This window comes from Nematolebias whitei, chromosome 15 (assembly GCF_014905685.2).
Source record: "Nematolebias whitei isolate Nwh7 chromosome 15, NemWhi1, whole genome shotgun sequence".
Classification (NCBI taxonomy): Eukaryota; Metazoa; Chordata; class Actinopteri; order Cyprinodontiformes; family Rivulidae; genus Nematolebias; species Nematolebias whitei.
In genome coordinates, this window is record NC_056512.1 from 16,846,441 (window position 1) to 16,866,710 (window position 20,270).

Here is a 20,270-nt window from a genome sequence, read left to right on the forward strand (position 1 = left end):
TTTAGCTACATCTACTAGCATCTTTAGCTACATCTACTAGCATCTTTAGCTACATCTACTAGCATATTTAGCTACATCTACTAGCGTATTTAGCTACATCTACTAGTGTATTTAGCTACATCTACTAGCATCTTTAGCTACATCTACTAACATATTTAGCTACATCATTGACTCCGTGCTTCTGACGGTGAAGTGATGTACAACCTGAAAAGCTCTGAGGTGTATCAGTATCTACACAGTAATAAAGTCAGTGGTGTTTTGTTAAAAGAGGTGGGACACAATCTTATTGACCTTGAAACAGACACAGAGCCCAGTCAAAGCCTTAAAGTCCTCCATCACAGAGCTGCGGTTAATTACAGAGAAAATCATAAAACTGAAGAGGAACAAATACGACAATGCTATGACCTCCATACACTAGAAATCATACCTGATGTTCTTGTCACTGTCTTCAATCCTTCTGAGGATCCGGCGTCTCTTCTCTGGTGGTTTATTGTAGACCAGACACAAAGTAGTTGTTGTAGCCACTGATTTAGTTTGGTCTGGTTGTTCCTGCAGCCGTGAACACAACAGGTACCTGAACTCAGCACGGCTAGTTTAGTAAACTTTATGGTTGTTAAATAAATGTGAACAAAACAAAAACAGAGTTTTATCTGCTAAACTGAATGCAAATTACTTTAAAATAAACCGTGGTCCGTGCTCTGCTACTATGGTTAACCAATGCTTACTGCTACTTCCTGTCTGACAGGAAGTTGTATAATCATTTGTACAGTGCAGACCCCAGGGATGAGGTGGATTGCAGTTCCTGCAAAAACAAAAATGTAAACCTTTATTTCCCATCATTCTCACATTGTATGGGTATTCCATCAGAAACGTTCTGCCACAGTACCACAGACTCTACCAGAAGTGACACAGCTGACTGCTACTGCTATATTTGCACTCGTGAAAAACCATCAAATCTTACAGAAAGAACAATATGTTTGTGTGGCCTGATTTGACCTTTTAAAACCGGCTGTTGTTTCAAGAGTCCTCTTTGATCTCGACCCTTAGCTCATCCGTCCTGTCAGAATTAAACTGTTTCCACAGAATGAGGTTTTAGAAAAACATTATTCGTATAACAGGTAAGATATTGTTGTTCGCAAGCTTTCCATAGAACCTCACTTTAAAAGGCTGGAATGGTCCTTTGAGGTTTTTTTGGCTGTTATATTGGTCGTTGTGGTCCAACGTGGTGCTGATGGGATGTGGAACTGTCAGAAACATTCAGCGAGCTGGTTTACGTGTTTGTTGTAATGAAAGACGCAGCAGAGTGGATGTTTTACTAACACTGCATCCAGAGCTGCTCAGAGACGTGCTCTGCCTAAAGGCTGGACTCCTCCGTGTACGAAACGCAGCGCAGGGATGAAACACAGCATCGGATCCAAACAAACGCTCCTAAAAGCACTCAGGTGTGCCGTCAGTGCACGAGGCGCCGTCTGTCTCCAAGACTTGCACACTCACTGTTCACAAATGTCACGCAGACGCACACAGACAGCTCAGTCTGAGCTCTTCCTCTGATTTGCATCTGCGCACACACGAGCGCACACACGAGCGCACGCCCCGATCTGGAGAGGAGCGGCGTTCTGCTCCAGATGGCACCTCCATGTGTCTACAGCGAAGGGAGCTACTGGGTTACAGCAGACATCTGTTCTGGTGGTGGTGCTGCTGCGAGTGAAGGATGTGGAGCGGAGGAGGAGGAGGAGGAGGAGGGCTCCTGCCTCCTCCGGCTCCGGAGGTGATTCGTTACCTGAATGGAAAGCTCTGAGGTGCAGCAGGTGATCATCGTCATTAAGCGTGCCGTCTCCTGCTCAGCTGTGCTCTGCTCCTCCTGCTCCTCCTGCTGCTCTGCCGTGGGAAAACCCACTTTTAGAGAAGACCGGGTGATAATCTGGGAATTGTCTTGTCTTTACACAAATCTCAACACTTCTTAATGGTTATGAGCGATAATTAGCACCATCAGGTAATCCACGAGGACTAGCAGCTTCGGAGGATATATTATTGTTTTTACTCCCCTGAAAGAGGAGTAGACCTGTTTTCCTTTGCTTGTTTTTTTTTTTTTTTCTGTTTGTGTGCACGTGCACGTGCTGCTGGGCCAGCTCGGTGACAGTTTGTGCGGTCGCTAGCTTGTTAGCGTGGCAAGACTACGGGGTCATGGGAGCAATTGGCTGCCAGGCTGCCTGTGCAGCGTGCCAGGAGCAGGACACAGAAATAATGAACAACTGCGCACGCATGTGTGTACGCGCGCACACACACACACACACACACACTTAAAGAGAGAGATCAGAGAAACTTCTGTTAGCTTCATCAGACAAAGCATCTGGGCCTCGCTTGCTGCTCGTCGCTGGTAAAACGTCACAGACTCAGATATTTTCTGATTCAGACTAATTGGTAAACATCACAGGGACTAAAACACAACGTACAGTTTAAAGCTGTGTATGGCCGATCAGCTGTTTACGTTTGGAACAGAAACCAGGCGACATACTGTCACAGAGGAACGGGAAACTAGCAGGCTGCGCTACGGAAGTGCATGCTGGCATTTATTTACTTGTTTATGTTGTTTTTCTTGGACTGAATGAAGGAGCTGAATGATTTACATGTTTGTAATTGAGAGGGTTCAAAATGAAAACAGATCAATGTTGAAAATCTGCAAGTGGAAGCAGGAAAACAGAAACGCTTACGTCAAATGTTTGTTAAGCTGCAGAACAGGATCCTACATTTCCCATGATGCACCATAAGTTTTTATGTGTTCTATCATACTTGGAAGTTCATATTTCTAAGTTCCTTGTAAAAAAAAAATAAAAAAAATTCTGATTTGATTGGAACAGGATTTTTCACCAGATCTTTTTAACTAGGGTTCAGAAGAAGAAAAAAAGGTGTTGAACAATCAGTGTCTTACATGTTGCAGATAGCTCTCGGAACAGTTTGGAGGAAGAGGGTTTTAATTTTGTCAGGATCAACCAGCTAGTGACTAGTCCGAGCGAGGTCCTGCGACCATAACAAAACAGTCCAGTTTATGAATTTCATAAATGTTTACACTGCTTTTGTTTTCATATGGCTTGGTATTTACATTTATGGTTATTTGGAAGTACACACAGCGGAAGCAGCTAGCTGTAGCACTCTGGTGCAGCCCTGGAGCACTTCCAGCAGGAATATTGTACTAGTGTTGACTAAATAAATACGTGATTCATATTTTGCTGCGGTCCACTTTGACATTTCTGAGACTGACGTTGTTTTAGGATCTATTTTGGTCTTGACTCGGCTCAGACCAGCCTCAATTATTAACTTTACACTAAACCTCACGTCAGAAGGTCCTACTTGTTGCTTTAAGCAACGTGTGCATCTTTGCTTCTCTGCTGCAGTTGCTCCAGAGCACGTCAGCAGACCGTCGCAGGGCCACGTAGGGACGGACAAAACGAGCGACCGTGCGTGTTTTTATGCACGAGTTCCTGGAGAAAACTCACACATACAGAAGGAGAACACACAAACTCCGCACAGGAAGACCACTACTAAATCTGATACTTTTACTGTGAGGCAGCATCACTGACCGCTGCACCAGCGTGCAGACTACACCATACCATACAACTTTATTTATAAAGCACTTAAAACAGCAACAAGGCCAACCAAAGTGATGTGCAACAAAACAAAACAAACAAACGACACAGGATAAAATACACTGATCCACAGAGATAAAGATAAGAACTAATTAACTAACATTATAGAATACAGACAAGTTAAAATCCACTCATATAGTGTCAAAAGTCAGAGAATAAAAGTGAGTTTTTAAATGAGACTTAAAAACAATGAGTGGGAGACTGGCTGACACGCAGTGGTAACTCATTCCACAGTTTTGGACCTGAAACAGAGAAAGTCCTGTCACTTCTGAGCTTCAAATGAGTGCCTGGAACTAGGCCTGTCACGATAAACAACAAATCAATTAATCGCATGATAAATAAAAATTATCAACCTCATTTTCATTTATTGTCTTTATCGTTTATTTGTGTCTCTCTCTTTCTACTGAAGACACTGGATGATAAAGACTCAACTCCGGTGCTCTTCACTGACTCCTCCCCTTCTCTTTAAAATCAGTTTTAACCGTATAAAATCATGTTTTTGAATCGTTAAAAGCAGCTAAGCTGAGAAGCTAAACTACGAGCTAAGCTAACTGGCCAACCTCAGGGAAAAAACCTCAGTTTTGTCGAAGCTCCAAATTTCAAAGGTTGAAACCTGCACCTTTGTGTAAAAAGTTGTTTTTTCTGCAAAAAAAAGCTGAGAACCTGTTTACTGATTTTTTTATGAAAAGATTTGTGTGAAAAATTGCTGTGCTAAAGAGTTCAAACCATACAGAGTGTCCGCCATTTTGAGAACCGAAATAAGGAAGGAGAGACAGCCCATGTCACGTCAAAGGGCCTCCCTCCCATTTTTCTTAAAGAGACACGCTGCTCGCTCCCTCACTATCCATCCTTCGGTTCAAACTGTCTTATACTGCCATCTGGTGGTCGATGAAAGGTACTACACTCAAAATAAAATTAACCAACATTTCTTCTTAAATTTGACAATAATTACTAATTATTGTCAAATTTCAAACAATATTATAATTTATCGCAATAATTTCTGAGACAATTAATCACCCAGCAAAATTGGTTATCGTGACAGGCTGGAACCAATAAAATCATCTGGTCTGCTGACCTCAGAGAGCTGTGGGACATATGGCTGCAGCAGATCAGCAGAGCTGTTCAGAGATTTAAAAACATACAGAAAGATTTTAAAATGAATTCTGAAGTGAACTGAGAGCCAGTGCAGGGAGGCCAGAACTGGTGTAATGTGCTCTCTTTTGCCTGTACCAGTTAAAAATCAGGCTGCAGCATTTTGAACCAGTTGTAAACCTTAGCTTAATGTAATATTCCACCTTTCAAAATGTCCAAAAAGTATAACTTTCTTACAAAACTGTTTGTGATTTGATCATAAATATATAAATGTAGTAAAAACACCCAAATGTAGTCCAACTTCCACAAACAATCATGCTTCTTGTAAACAGGTTGCAGTTTAATAACACTATACCCCACAAACAAAAATAAATGATCACAACCAGATGGCTGACACCTTATTTTTTGTCTTGGTGTTCAGATTTGATCACACTTGTTGTATTATTATCTTCTGGCCAAGGTGCTACCAGTAAATACAGTATATGTTACCCTCCCACTGCGTCTGCACCTCCCTCCTACGTGTGCGTGTCCGAACATAAGTGCCGGCGCCCACCTTCTTCTAGACTTGTTGGTGCCCACACAAGAACAACTGCACCCACGCTGCATTCTGGGTAAACAGCGATAAAATATTTCCCAGTGCAGCATTAAAAACAAAAACGGGGAGGCTTTTCAGAAATCTGCTGTCAGACTGTTTTATGTTGTGCTCATAAAATCTATTTCCACATCTCTTTGGGCCATGTTAAAATTACCCACATCTTTATTTGACTGTGTTTTGTTTTATTTGTGTGAATATTGAGCCGTTTAGTAGTTTATGAGCCACTTTGCTCTTGCCAAGGTTGTTTATCGCCGTGTTCCTTCAGCTGGAACAGAGAACGTTCCAGAGAGAAGTAATAAGGTCTCCGTGTCCACGCTGATGCACTTTCCTACATTTTCTCCTCCTCATTATTCTCCGTTTTTATGCATTTTTTCTTTTTCAGTTTTATTTCACTATATATTCAACGTTGTGGTTCCCAGCAGAGGTCAAACGCACCATTTGGCGCCGTTCCTCAAAACCCAGGAAGTCTAAATTGTGCCTTTGGATTACCATACATCAAAATAAATTCCCTCACCACGCACCACACGGCGCCCTAATCACAGAAGAGAGTCGCTTTTATCTGTGGCGCTCACACTTTTGGCCATGTTTCTGGTCCGCTTTCTGAACCGGGCCTGTACTTAGTCTGTCCGTTTAATTATTTATTTTCTCATCAGGCTGTGGGACTTTCTGTGCAGACCTCCAGCTTCTTGCACATTTACAGACGAACGAGAACGCTTTAATGTGTTTGTCGGCCGTGCTGTCACTGCTCCTGTTCTGCTTTACTTCTGCCATCTTTCTGCAGCCCCACCCCCACCTCCACCCAACTAGCCTTCACTGGCCCTGTGCCTGAACGAGTTACAGACTGAGAGAATGAACGTTTGTACAAAGCACCACGTCTTAAAGACATAATTCAGATCTTCTGAAGTGGCTTTGTGTGGGACAGTTGTGAATGTCTTACCTGCTGTAGATAACTCTTGAACAGCCTCAGAAACAGTTTAAATCTGAGAGCATTGATGAGCTAATGGCCAGGCTTTGAGGGGAGTAACATTTTGTCATTTGTGATGTTTGTCTGGGGTTGGTTGCACACCTTAGACAATATTTGTAATTCTTGAAATATTTATGTTAGGGGAGTTTTGGTCAAGGTTTATGGATGTTTTTAACTTCTATGGCTGAGAATAACTGCCCATGAACCATGTGTTTGATTTAACAGAGAGAGTTGGATGAGGAGCTGGTTTGATACTGCAGGTGCAGCTGGCAGTCAAATGTCACCAGTCTGTCTGTGAGCTGATAAGGTTATAAAAACAAGCCTCGCACACTGCCCGTGGTAGATTCTCATGACTGGGCTCCATGCGTGTAGAACTTCTGTACATCTGTGTGACCTGATGTGAAAATCTGTCCTTGCAAGTAAAACTGGTTAAAAACCTTCTCTTGTTGTTGAGTGTGGCCTCTTTGAGTAAATAAAATAAACAGATATTTTTATCCAACAATTTTGGCTGATGAAGGTCTAATGACTAAAATATTAACATTTTCTACAAATGTGGTCAGTATCTGGTGAGGAATGTCTTTCTGCCTTTTTATACACCCCTCAAAGCAGGACGTATTATGGTATAGTCTCCATCCGCCCGTAAACCTCCTCTTCTGTAACTTCTGGTTTGCTCAAGATCATTTAATGAAACTTCATCCACATACGCATCATCACTAGACGGAGGGTCATCACCCCAGCTTCAAGATCAAGGCCACAAATCAACATCAAATGTTATACAAGTTCTTTACTTGCCCAGATGTTTGCTATAGATTGTGCCGTTTGTGGTACTCTTGTTCTTCCTATGCATCTGTCTCAAGTAGAGCCCGACCGATCTGGGAATTTTGTGTATTACCGATACTGATATTGGGAGGGGGTGAAACCGCCAATAACTGATATAATGGCTGAAAATTTTTATTTTGCTTTGTCCACCCACAAGAATCTAAGAAAACAGTGAGTGGAGCGGGGCTTGTTTATTTAGTGCGGCTGTTAGCAACCATGAAGCTAAGCTAATCAGATCCATGCTATACGTTGTCCCACAGTAGGTTTACAAGTGGTGCACTGTCATAAAAACAGAATTCCTAACGTGCATTCACATTTTCTATTCTCCACTATTCACCATAAAGTTATCAAGTGTGTTACATAAATATAAATTAAACAAAGAAACAACCTGTTCATTGTTTAAACAGTCAATCATGTATGGCGAAAGCATAATTAGTATTGACCGCATCAGAGTTTTGTTTTTTTGTTTTTTTTTGCAGAGAAGTAAAGATTTCAGACAAACAATGCATTTCATTGAGGACAACAACAAAAAAAAGTTTCTATCACTTGATATTTTACAGCTACTTTAGATTTATTGTTCTGGCTACAGTTTAACAAGGCAATAGCCTATGCTAGGTTATGTAAATCGTAGCTTACTAACTTGAGAGACATGTAGCTAATGACAAGCAGGTTGGAGGATTGAATGTAATTTATTATTTTTTGTTTTACAGATCAGTTAAAATAAACTTACCATGCTCTGTTCAGCAAAATACACTACACAGTATTGCTCTCTGCTTCGTCTGTGCTGAATGTGAAAGTGAAACTTAAGTGAACAACCATGACTTGAAAGTAGTGTTCATGCGCCCTCTGCTGGATACATTGTACAATTACAGCTGGTTCCAGCATTTCAGGGATGAAAATTAGAAGTGCTTATATCGGCCCATAACGGAACAATTATCACTGATACCGACAGGTCCCCAAAGATCTAGATCGGCCTAAAATACTGGCACTACTTACATATCAGTTGAGCTATAATCTCAAGTGACAGATGTGAGCATTTGTTATTTACCACAATAATAATATGAAACAGATAGCGATGTAAAAGTTTAAATAACAGCATTTGGTCTAGCCGTTATTAGATCATAAATCCAATCTGGGGGATCCCTCTTTCAAATCAGAATTTTGTTGAATATTTGTGCCCCAAGCTGCACTGGAAGTGTTATAGCTAGCTGCTGCTGCCACTAAGAGCTAACCAAGTAGTTCAAAAGTGATGGACATGTAAAGGTTTAAAAGTAGAGTTTGTATGAACTGCTGTAACATTTTGGAGGTCTGAGGTGTTTAAAACATACTGAGCCAATTGGCTTTGCTCAGTCTGGCTGTCAGCTCATCACTTTGGTTTCTAAACTCTGTTTCTCCAAACTGACGTGGTTTCAAGAGCTGTCTACGATCGGTAAGATATTATTTATTAATAACGCTTACAGAGAACCCTACTTCAATACGTCTCATACATCCCTTCAAGGCAGTAGCCTAAAATGCCTGACCGTCAGATAAACAGAAGGGCATGGTCAGAGGATCAGTTCTTGTGTTTTGGTGTCTGCGTGCAGTTTGTTGCTCAGGTTGTGTTGTCGTCCACTGAGGCCACCCAGGATCCATTCTCTCAGTCATTCTGACAGAAGCAGTGAGGAGGTTGGTTGGATTGCTCGTTCAGTTTCTCGGTAGGCTCTGAGAACGTTGCAGCTTGTGTTTTGTGAGGGAGTTGGATGAGTTTAGTGATTTCTTCCACTGGTAAAGCTTGTAGACCTTGTCGTGCACCAAGTGGTGGCTGTAGATGGACTGCCGAGGTTTCTCCCAGCTCTCTGTCCTGAAGCTAAGCCCTTGACCACTTGACGTACCCCACTCCTTCCTTCACCCTGTCACGCACACTTTATCCTGAACCCCTGCTGCTTCAAAACATGCCCTCTTACTGGACCTTCAACCCCACCCACTTTGATGAAATGAACCCGGTACAGCCCGCTGACTGTACACTGAGAGAAATCATCAGAACCCATCTGTATGTCAAAACAATCAATCCACTGATTTCTGTCAATCAAAATCATTTGATTTTTGTAATCAGTAAGAAGTCTGATCATTGTTTTTTTCTTCAGTATTTTTTAGTAGAGTCAGAGTAAGAATAAGCAGCCATGTTTGATTAAAACCTCGTCTCTGTTCTGCCATTTTTTTTTCTTTTTGTTGATCCCGTTTTTGCCAGGACTCCCGTCGCCTGGTTCTCATAAGAAGCTGGGGAAATTCGATTTCAGCGCCCTGTCCTCCCAGACGAGGTCCCCCCGCATGGCGTTCACCCACCACCCACTGCCAATGCTGGCGGGAGTGAGACCAGGTGAGACCAACCCAGCTCCCAATCTCGCTGATCGCCCCTCCCCTCCCTCCCTTCCAACCCCTTCCTCTTCCACATCTCACCATCTCCTCCACTCCACACTCTTTCAGGACCCCCACCCCTTCCCCCGTGGTTTAGAGGTTGTCTTTGGGAGGTGAGAGCAGTTTGGGAATTTCAAAGAGGCGGGTTTCCTTCTAGGTCTGCTTCCTCCTCTGGCTGTGGGGGTGTCAGGTGATGGTGGTGGTGGTGGTTTGATTGGCTTTTGGAGGGCTGCTGTTGGTGGATGGTTGGTGGCAGAACATCTTTACTGTTCCTGTTAGCACATAACGGTGGAGGCTGCAGCAACTTCTGTTCTTTTTCTCCATCTCTGCAAAAACCAACATCGTTACATGAATAAACGAAGTATTCTTTGCATATCGCCAACGTTTAAACACAGAGCTTGTATGATGTGTTAGCCCTCAGGGTCTGTGTTGGGATGACTCCCAGCTACTACCACTCCAAACTTTTGGTATCTGAAAACCGGTCACACACAGGCATTTACATGTTGCCTGTCTTTCATGGCAGCAGGCGATCAGGAAGGGTCTTGTCTCATTGTTCTCATTTACTCTGAGTTAGAGGCAAACCTCATGAACCAGTGAATGCATCTTATTCTCCAGCGTTACGGAGGCCTAAAAGGGTCATAACTTTATGTTTAATGTGATTTTTTTTTTTTTTTTTGTCATTTAAGTTGACTGTTGAGTTACCTCGAGATAACCAAGATAGTTTAAAACTATTTTGAAAGCAAAGTACAGAGATCTAAAGCAAACAACTATTGTTTACAAGATAATTTTTATCTTAAAATAAATAAATGTTGCATTCATCTACTTTTACCATTTAGTACCTCCATCATGAGACTTGAAGATAATCTAACCAGAGTGTGTTGATCAATTATGGATGTTCTGTCTCCAGTTTCAGCTCGATTCAGGAATGACTCGATTCCTGATGAAGAAATACACATTATTTTAAAATTATAATTTCTAGTTATTGCAAGAAAATTAGCTTTTGTACATCAAAATAAATAAAAACATTACCACTTGTCTTGAAAACAACAACAATAAATAAATAGAAACAAGCGCAGTCCGGAGACGACATGAACTAGAGAAATTCCATTCTTTGCAAAAATGCTTTGTGAATACTTATTGCTGAAGAGCTTGCTGAAAACTGCTGAAATTAGCTTAAAAAATGCTGAAATGTAGCTGAAATGAAAGAACAAGCCTAAATTAGAAGAAGAAAGCAGAAAAAACACATATTTACTGAATTAGGTTAAAATAAGCAGAAATTAGCAGAAAATTTGGAAAATGGCAACAAAAAAATAAACAGCTGAAAAGTAGCTGAAAAGGCAGAAAGAATTTTTAAACTACCAGAAGGAAATGGAAAGAGCTGAAATAAGCTAAAAAAAAGGGGTATTAGCTGAAAAGCTCAAATTAGTATTAAAAGCTAAAAGTAGCTAAAAAAGCAGAAAACGCTTAAACTAGAAGAAACTAGCTGAAAAGAACATAACAAGCTGAAATTGGCAGAAATAAGTTAATTAGGCTGAAAGTAGCAGAAATTAGCATGAAAACTGGATTTTTTTCTATAAACAGCTGAAATTAGCTAAAAATGTAGCTGAAAGGTTAAAACAAGCATAAATTAGCAGAAGAAAGCAGAAAGAACACGTTTGCCCAGTTAGGCTGAAAAAAGCAGAAATGAACACCAAATAGTGGAAATTATCTTGAAAAGGCTGAAATTAGCACACACACAAAAAAACCTGCTGAAAAGGCAGAAAGAATAAAGTTCTATCGATCTAAATTACCAGTAGGAAGTGGCACGAGCACATTTTTGGTGCATTAGGCTGAAAAACGTTTAAAGAAGTCAATGTTTCCACTAGGTAACTTGCCATGGCAGGGCGCTCATCTCGTACGTGATTTTCGTCCGTGGGGGGGACGGGGACATCTGAGCTGCTGCTGTTTGTACCGGCAGTTTTCAAGTGCGAGGGGGTGTTCAGCGTGAAAGAAGAGACAGCGTGAGCACTGCCTTTAGCTTTTTAGCTAGCATGCCTGTATTGCACGCCGCTAGCTTAGCATTACGTCAGTGCCGACAGGTGGTCTGTGGGGGGGGGGGGGGGGCAGTTCGGTTCGGTAGGTGGGGCACTCGGTTCTAACGGGGCAGGGCGCCCTGCTTGTATAATGGTAGGGGAAATATTGGAATGCAAAAAATGTGGAATTAGCCAAACAAAAAAAGCTCAAATTTGTGTCAAGCAGCTAAATAGCAGCTAAGATAACTGATGCAGAAATCAGCTGAAAGGAGCACAACAAGCTGAAATTAGCAGAAAGAAGTTAGAAGAAGTGCAAAAATGTTGTAGTTAGCAGAAAGAATCTCAAGGGAGCAAAAAAAAACAGCTGAAAGTAGCTGAAAAAAGTTTAAATTTGCACAAAGAAGCTGAAGCAGAACAAAATGTGACAGGAGCAGTAAAAGGTTGTAAACAGATCTAAAGATGTGAAGGAAGTAAAATGAGCTCAGTTCATTTTCTATGATAAAAATAAGTGTCAGAAAAGGCTAAATATTTCAAAAAGCTAAAGTTGCACCAATACCAAAAGTCATAGCAGGATTGTCCTGAAGAGCTGAATGTTTTGATATGATTCGTTGAAATAGCTGAAAACTGGAACGAGAAAGATGCTGAAAACCGTACGCAACAAAAATGGATGTTAACAGTTGAAATACATTTTTCATCCTGTTCCCTCCTGGTTTCTGTTCAATTCTTCACTTATGTTCATTACTTTTATTGTGTTTTTATTAATAACTATATACTAAGTACCCTCTAAATTTACTTGATTGAAAGTATATTTTGAGGGCAGCAGTTTCTTGGATGTGTTTATTTAATTAGTTAAGATGAAGCAAACGTTATTTAGTAACGTTTTCAGAAAAAGACATTTTAAAATAAGTTGTGCCAACAAAGACAGAAAACCCACCCCAAACATTCAAAACAATTTTCCAGAACAATTCATGTCATTGTCCATTTTTATTTGTCATTTTTTTTACTACTCCAGCCTCTTAAGTTGTGAACAAGGCCGGGAAATGATCTGAAGTCCCAACAAAAACACATAAATCATCTGAAAAGACGTTTACATCTTTATACAAATCATTACTTTGCTCGATCCAAGTAGATTTTTCTGTTGCACAACTAAAAATATCAAGTTTAGTTTTGTTAGAAAGCTCAAACATTGTATAGTCATAAGAATATTAAATAATAAACATTATTTATCATAATTTTGGGCCCAGAACATTTTGATCAGTGCCGAGCGTTCCAAGACTCAAGACATGAACCTTTTTCCAGCACGACCGGCAGCAGCTCCACGGCTGTCCATCATCAGTGGTTTGTTCGTTCTCCTCGTGCGTTTGTGGTTTTCTCCCACAGTCCAAACAAAAAACCTGTGCAGTCGATTTCTTAATAAAGCCATCAAAAGTGTGACGACCTGAACGTAAGTTTTAAATCAGCTCCAGAAAGTTTCCATCCTCACAGCAACCCTCGTTGTTGATCCGTGCTTGGGGTGGTGCCCTGCAACAGCTGGTTCAGAAGAATGAGCGTCTGCCGGGGTGAATATTTAAAAGCTGATTAAAAACCTAATAGAACACACATCCTGTAAAGAACGTTCTTCATCAGAAATGAAAAGACAGAATATCATGATTGAATGCTTCTTGTCTGTTTGTTTTAGTCAGTCTCCTGTGCAGCAAGTTTCATCCATGATTTTCTTTAACTGTTCCTCCTGTTGGAAACCTGGTGCTTACTGGTGCCTTTCTCCAGCAGTCACTGGGAGAGAGGAGGGGGACACCCTGGACATGTCTCCAGTCCATCACAGTGACACCTAGAGACAAACAAGACAAACAACCAGTCACTCTTTCACTAAACTCAATTCAGTTTGTTTCTGTAGCACCAGTTCACAACAAAGTTGTCTCAGGACACTTTACAGGAACATTCACATACACAGAGAAGCCAATTAGTAAAGTTCTCTATCTGAGGAAGCAGCAGACAAGTTGAGTCTTCACTTCGTCACAGTCTCCCATCCTGAGCAAGCACAAAGGAGACAGTGGAAAGAAAAAACTCTCTTTTGAAAGGAAGAAACCTCCACCAGAACCAGGCTCAGGATGACTGGGGTTTGAGAGGAACAGGAAGGAGAAACAAACACTGAATGGCAGGTCCAGGTGTAGGTGCAGGTGTAGGTCCAGGTGTAGGTGCAGGTGTACGTGCAGGTGTAGGTGCAGGTGTACCTGAAAGACAAAACACATTCGGATAGAAAAATAATTACAAATACAAAACAGGTTGACCAGAGTAAGTAAAGACAGTAGCAGAGTGAAAAGTGTGGTCAGTTTGTCCTCCAGCAGTCTAAGCCTATAGCAGCATAACTAAGGGAAACCCAAGCCGACCCTAACTATAGGATTTATCAAAAAGGAAAGTTTTAAAACTGGACAATGTGTCAGCCTCATGGACAGAAACTGGAAGTTGGTTCCACAAGAGAGGAGCCTGAGAACTGAAAGATCTTCCTCACATTCTGCTTTTGGAGACTAGGAACCGCGAGTAAACCTGCAATTTGAGAGCTAAGTGCTCTGTTAGGAAAATATGGAACATTACAATCTGTAATAAAAGATGGAGCCAGGTTGTTGAGCGCTTTGTAGGTTAGAAGTAAGATTTTGAATTCAGTTCTGGACTTGACAGGGAGCCAGTGGAGAGAAACTAAAACTGGAGAGCTGTGTGAGAAAACTCACGCTGAAAGACAACTTTAGAAGAGTTACCAGTGAACCTAGCATGCACGGTTTGGGTCTGTAATAAACCGGAGTACTCCGATTAAACCTTCAGAGAAAACATGCAAACTATTTCTTCAAATTTACAAAATAAAAATCTCTAGGCACCCAGTTGTACCTCCAACTATTCTGGCAGAACCCAAGCAAAGTTTCTGTCCGGTGTTTTTGCTCCGTATTCACAGAAACGTGTCATAAAATGATCCACTGAGGTGCTGTTTGACTAAAGGACTAAACTTTAGTTAAATCACAAGCTCTGACGTGCGTCTTGGTGGCCTCCGTTTTACTGCAGGGTCCCTTTGCAGCTGTAAGGTGATACTCATAACAACTCTGAAATGAAATCGAGTTTAATGAGATCACCGCAAAGCAAACATAAAACCATGATATTCCAGAAGAGGAATGCTGTAAACATGGCGCGGAGACGAGACCGAACTGAACCCAACAAATTACCATATGTATGCTCCACAATCCACAACTTGATCCAATTCATGCTGCCTTTTTTTATTATTATTATTTTTCACTTACTAATTTACTTTTCTGTGTAATGTGGGAACATCTTGATTCTGCCAAGAATAAAAGTAAAATCCAAAGTCGGAGCTGATGGTTTTCCCAGCTGCCTCTCGTGAGCTGAAACAAGCTGCTCACACATAAGACCGAGCCAAGAAGACGTCTAATTTAAATCATAACTCTACTAATTGTATCCAACTTTTGTATATTCACAGAAAAATGATAGCTCATTTGCTTAACTTGCCCATTGAAGGAGCTTATTGGAAATATTTATTCATGGGTTTTTTTCTATAGCTACGCTTCAATGACGAATTCCGAGAACAAAAATAAGATCATCGTTATAATCTCCACACTTGTTGGGAAACCCTGTGGATTTTTTTTGTTTGTTTGTTTCATGATATACTCGAGAGAACAAAAATAGAATTGTTCAACTAATTATAAGAAACACTGTGTGCTGTAAATATAAGCATGAGCTACTGCAGTTAGTCTGACAGGTAAACTGTTGGATAAAAAATATCTTACTTAGGTTTAGGTTTGTTGTCATGTGCAGATTAACACCAGGTCAACAATGCAATGAAATGCTCAGGACGAGAAGAACCATCTCGACTTGTCAAATTATTTTTTTTTACAAGAAATACAGTAGAAATAGAAAGAAACGCATGCAATAAAAATACAAAACAAAGTGCCAAAAGTGAAAGAGAAATGCATCCTCAGCAGCATGGCCCTATTAGCACGGTGCTTCTGTTAGCGGCGTGGTCTTGTTAACTTACTCAAAGAAGCCACACTCGAGGACACGAGAGTTTTAACTGGCTTTACTGGCAAGGGCAGACTTTCACCACATGTTACACAGATGTTCAGAAGTTCTACATGCATGGAATAAACAGCCTCTAAGACTTTATGATATCGATAGTACAAAAATAAAAGGAAAGAGTTAGACGTTATTCAGATGGAGTCAGTGATGGGATACGTGCGCTTGCCAGAAAAACATCAAAGGAACATCCATCATCTTTACCCCGTTCTTCCTTTTCAGTCGCGGGGTCACTGGTGCCCATGTCCAGCCATCATGGTGGGAGAGGTGGGGGACACCTTGGACAAGTCTTCAGTCCATCACAAGGACACATGGAGACAAACAACCATTCACTCTCTCACTCACACCCAGAGACAATTTAGAGTCACCAGTCAGTCTAACATGCATGTTTTTGATCTGTGGGAGGAAACTGGAGTACCTGGAGAAAACCTACACATGCACAAAGAGAACATGCAAACTCCACCCAGAGAGGCCCCCGGCTGGATTTGAACTGGGGCAACCTGCTCACTGAGAGGCAGCAGCTCTACCAACTGAGCCACCGTGCTGCCCTCAGAGGAACGTGAGAGTAGGAAATGGGTGAAAGGATTCTGTTGTCTTTTCTGTCCCAAAGACCCCGCCATCCCTGTCTGAACCCAACCACGTCCCCCCGTGTGTTTGGCCTCCCCCCAGTCTGTAATGGGATGAGAATGGGATTGGCAGCAGGGAAACGGCTTCATTGGGGAGCTGCAGCCTGGGCTGAGAAGGTGCTGGTGGGCTCACAGACACACACCCCTGACTTGGAGGGGGTTAATGCAGCAGAGTTGGCACCCTCATGAAGTGCACTCTCACACAATGTATAAAATGCACCAAAGAGCGTTGGCAGCCCTGTGTGGGCAGCTGGGGGGCCTGAATGGGATGTGATGGGTGTTGAACTGGCACATCCGTGGAGAACAGACTTCTAATACAAACCAAGGAGATTGAACAATGGCTGTAGGCTGCTGGAGAGGCCTTTGTGTTTGGTGTGGTGGGGCTCGACCAACTGCTCGGCCTATAGACCACACATGATAACACTGCTGTTTCCTGGGATTCATTCCCTCAGCAATAAAACAACCAACATGTTATTTAAAACATATTACCAGCAGAATTGTAATTTTCACAAACACGTTGATTTACACAAATATATATGATGTACATCATCCATGTTCAAGCGTTTACCACATACTGTAGATGTATAACTAGATCAGTTGTGTTATAGAAACAATGTATGTGAAAACAACTGGTAATCTGTGCAGTCCTCGCAGTTGCAAGTCCTCCGTAAGGAAAGTAACTACTGGCTGTGCTAAAGGTCACTAGATTACATCATTACCTAATTTGCATCAAAGTAATTTGGATCTTGGCTGTATTAGATAAATATAAATGTTGGAGAGACAAAACGTGAGTGAAAAACACTAAATATGTTTAGAACTACAAATGAACTGTATCACATTATTCATGACTTTAATGATTCCTAGAACCACAGGGTTCTCCTGCATTTTTTGCCCCGCGGACCGATTTTACTCTAAACCATTTTTTCTCGGACCAGCGAGTGTAAGAGGAAGTCACGCACATGACAGTATACAGTACCATGCCTCATATATTATTAGTATATTTAAATGTACTTATTATTTTGTAGTTTACTTAACATAATAATTGTGTATTATAATACAACGCCTCAGCATTTAGCCACTAAATATGCCTCTCCGTGCAGACACGTTTCATGAAGTGGCGTCCTTCAGTACGATATTTTCAGATTATTAGGCGCATTAAGCGAAACTAAAACTTTTTGACAGATTTTTGAGCACCGTGTAACACGTAAAATTGGTTCGAGGTCAGTAAGCACAAGAATTAATACATAAGGTGCACAGGATTAAAAGGCTCACTGTTGATTTTTGAGAAAATTAACGTATTTTAAGTTCGTCTTATAGTCCAAAAAATACGGTAATCGTTTTTGACCTTCGTGTTCACTTGTTTCTTTATAAAAACTCCAAAGGCTCGTCTTTTGATGGAGTGCTTCGTCTCTGTGGTGAAGCAGAGCGGGTCACCAGGTGTCGCACGGAGCGCGTGACAAACCCATAATTTAACTCCTGGTGTTTTCCTTTAAATGCAGCTTTTATTTTGGTGGTAGTTGTGGAGCCTGCTGCGCTCTCCTCTTTAGGCTTTTTCAAATAACCTCTCCATTCCCACTTGTTGTGTTCTCATTTTTCTCTGAGAGCTTACAGGTGAAATTAAATTTAAAAAAACTGCGACTGAGTCAAGCAAACACTAAAGTTGCGTGCACTTTTCAAAATAAAACGCCATGCATCCTAACGGAAATAGAAAAAATATTTTTAAATATATATATTTTCGTTCTTTGCAGTTGGGTACCAAATGACCCAAGTCCCAGTACTGGTCCCTGGCCCAGTGTTGGGGTCCCCTGTCTTAAATCAGTTTTTTCTTCTACTGTACAATTTCATGTTACAAAATCTAAATTAACATTTAAATTTATTTGTTGGCATTGCAGATGAAAATTAGGTAGAACACTAGAATTTAGAACAGTGCATGTGCACTAGATTAGAGATTATGTGATGTTCTACACGTGGTCCCTGATGGTTGAACAAACAAACAAACAACCACTGTTGTGTGAACTGGAGATGCTCCACATCAAACTCTTATCCTGGCCTGGAACTGGCAGTGACGTTAAAAGAGACACTCGGGCACAGATACTTGGATTGTTTTTCTTCTTCTTCTTCTTCAAATTAAAAAAACTTGTCCGGTGAAAGTGATCTCTGTGCATGCGTGGTTCCTCTGCAGTATGGACGTGCAGTGGCTCTGACTGCACGAGGCCACAGTGAGGGAGGGGGCGGGGCTTACGGCAGTACTCGCTTTCGCCGAGAACAGTGACCGCTCAGTGATTAGTGCCGTCACGATCAGCCTCTAAGAGTCTCCAAACATACCGGAAAAAGTCGCTAGATTTGTCGCTAGTTGATTTTTTTAAAACGGTCACTAAAGGGATCAGAAAATTAGCTAAAGCTAGCGACAAAGTCTCTAAGACGGCAACGCTGGGAGTCCTACGTGTCTTGACTTTAATTGTTGTCTTTGAGACCGTGTGCACAAACAGATATTTTGCAAACTGAACTTTCTCTGAGATATTTACACCTTATAGACAAACAACCGTATCTGCTGTTATTATTTTTTATTTGATCATCTCTTAGTTAATTATATCAATCTGTAACTGTAGTGCATTGATCTTTAGTCCAGAAAAGTTCAATCTGGTCTTCTGGACATTCAAAATAAACAAAAAACAAAACGAAGCAAAAAAAAGTTGTTTTTTGTTTATTTTTAATGTCCAGAGGACCAGATTGAACTTTTTTGGATTTTTCTACCTGGATTATTGAGCATGCATCAGGATATTGATCTTTAGTGGATGTTTCTTGAAGTGACACTTTCAGCTTGAATCAGTTGCTGAAATAATTGTTCTCATTTCTACACATTTTTAATATATGAACTTGTTGTCTCAAGAAAGTAAACTTTCTTATCACGTCAGACGATGAGTAAACAGTTAAACAATTTTTAGAAAACGCTCTGTGTCCGACTGAAGTCGACATGCGTGAACTTGACTGATGACAGGGCCTCTGCCAGTTTGATCTGATGGGTGGGGGTAGAAAACTGCTTTATTTTTATATATATATATATATATATATATATATATATATATAATTGCATTTTTTATTATTTTCAATGTCAAAAATTCCTTTTGGGTGTACTAATGGAGGAAAGTGCTCCCTTTGTCAAATATTGCTATAATAAAACTAGGGATGCACAATATTGGATTTTTGGACAATATCTGATATGTTGAAACTTATTTGGCCGATAAACAATAACGATACACTTTATATACATTCCTTTGTCAGAACATATTCCTCTTATTTAGGCTTATTTTCTACAAAAATGGTGCAACAGCTGTAAGAGCTGGTGACATATTCAGTAACAGCCATATGATATGCAGAGCACTTTAATTTATATTAAATGAAAAGTGTTAGATGTTATTTATTAGCATTAGTCACCTGCGATGCTGTCTCACTTGTGGAGGTTTGTTCCAGGTTCCTATAGCTGCAGTGTGGGATCCTCTGCACTCCTGTGCATGAAGGACACACTTTTGAAGTTCAAAGTTTTTGTCTGTCCATTGTGTCGTAAGACTAATCATGCTAACGGGGCTAACACGACGTCCAAATGTCTGTGGTAAAGCTCACCCAACAAGTCGTGCTATCAGATATTAGCTTCTCAGTGACATCAGAAATGATGGCTTGTAACTTGGGTAAGGCTACATTGGAAAAAATATCTCCGACTGGGGACGATGTAGCGAGGCTCAACGTAGTCCAAAAATCTTCAGAATCCGACATCCTCACCAACGAAAAATAAAACTTCAACACCGCCGACATTTTGAATTTTCCTCCATGATCAGATCAGGTAAGCGCGTGTGACGTCACCGTGTTGTGCTTTCGCTGCAGGCATCCTTGTCACTGGGTTGTCTTACAAAAACAGTGCCTTTTATATCGGTTATTTATTTTAATGGAATGGCCGATGTCCGATATCGAGCTTTAATGCCAATATCTGCCGATACCGATACCATGCGATAATATCGTGCATCCCTTAATAAAACGGTTGTTTAAAAAAAATGT

At 41.0% G+C, this 20,270-nt stretch overlaps 1 protein-coding gene across 3 annotated transcripts in view; it reads left to right on the top strand.

Annotated features, from left to right (window-relative positions):
• The window catches only part of nfixb (nuclear factor I/Xb), a 210,646-nt gene that overhangs the window by 171,554 nt on the left and 18,822 nt on the right, over positions 1 to 20,270 (top strand). For all 3 annotated transcript variants that reach the window (XM_037688832.1, XM_037688830.1, XM_037688831.1), the window contains one exon: positions 9,342 to 9,470. In XM_037688832.1, coding sequence (XP_037544760.1) covers positions 9,342 to 9,470 — 129 coding nt within the window. The remainder of the gene's footprint in view (positions 1 to 9,341; positions 9,471 to 20,270) is intronic.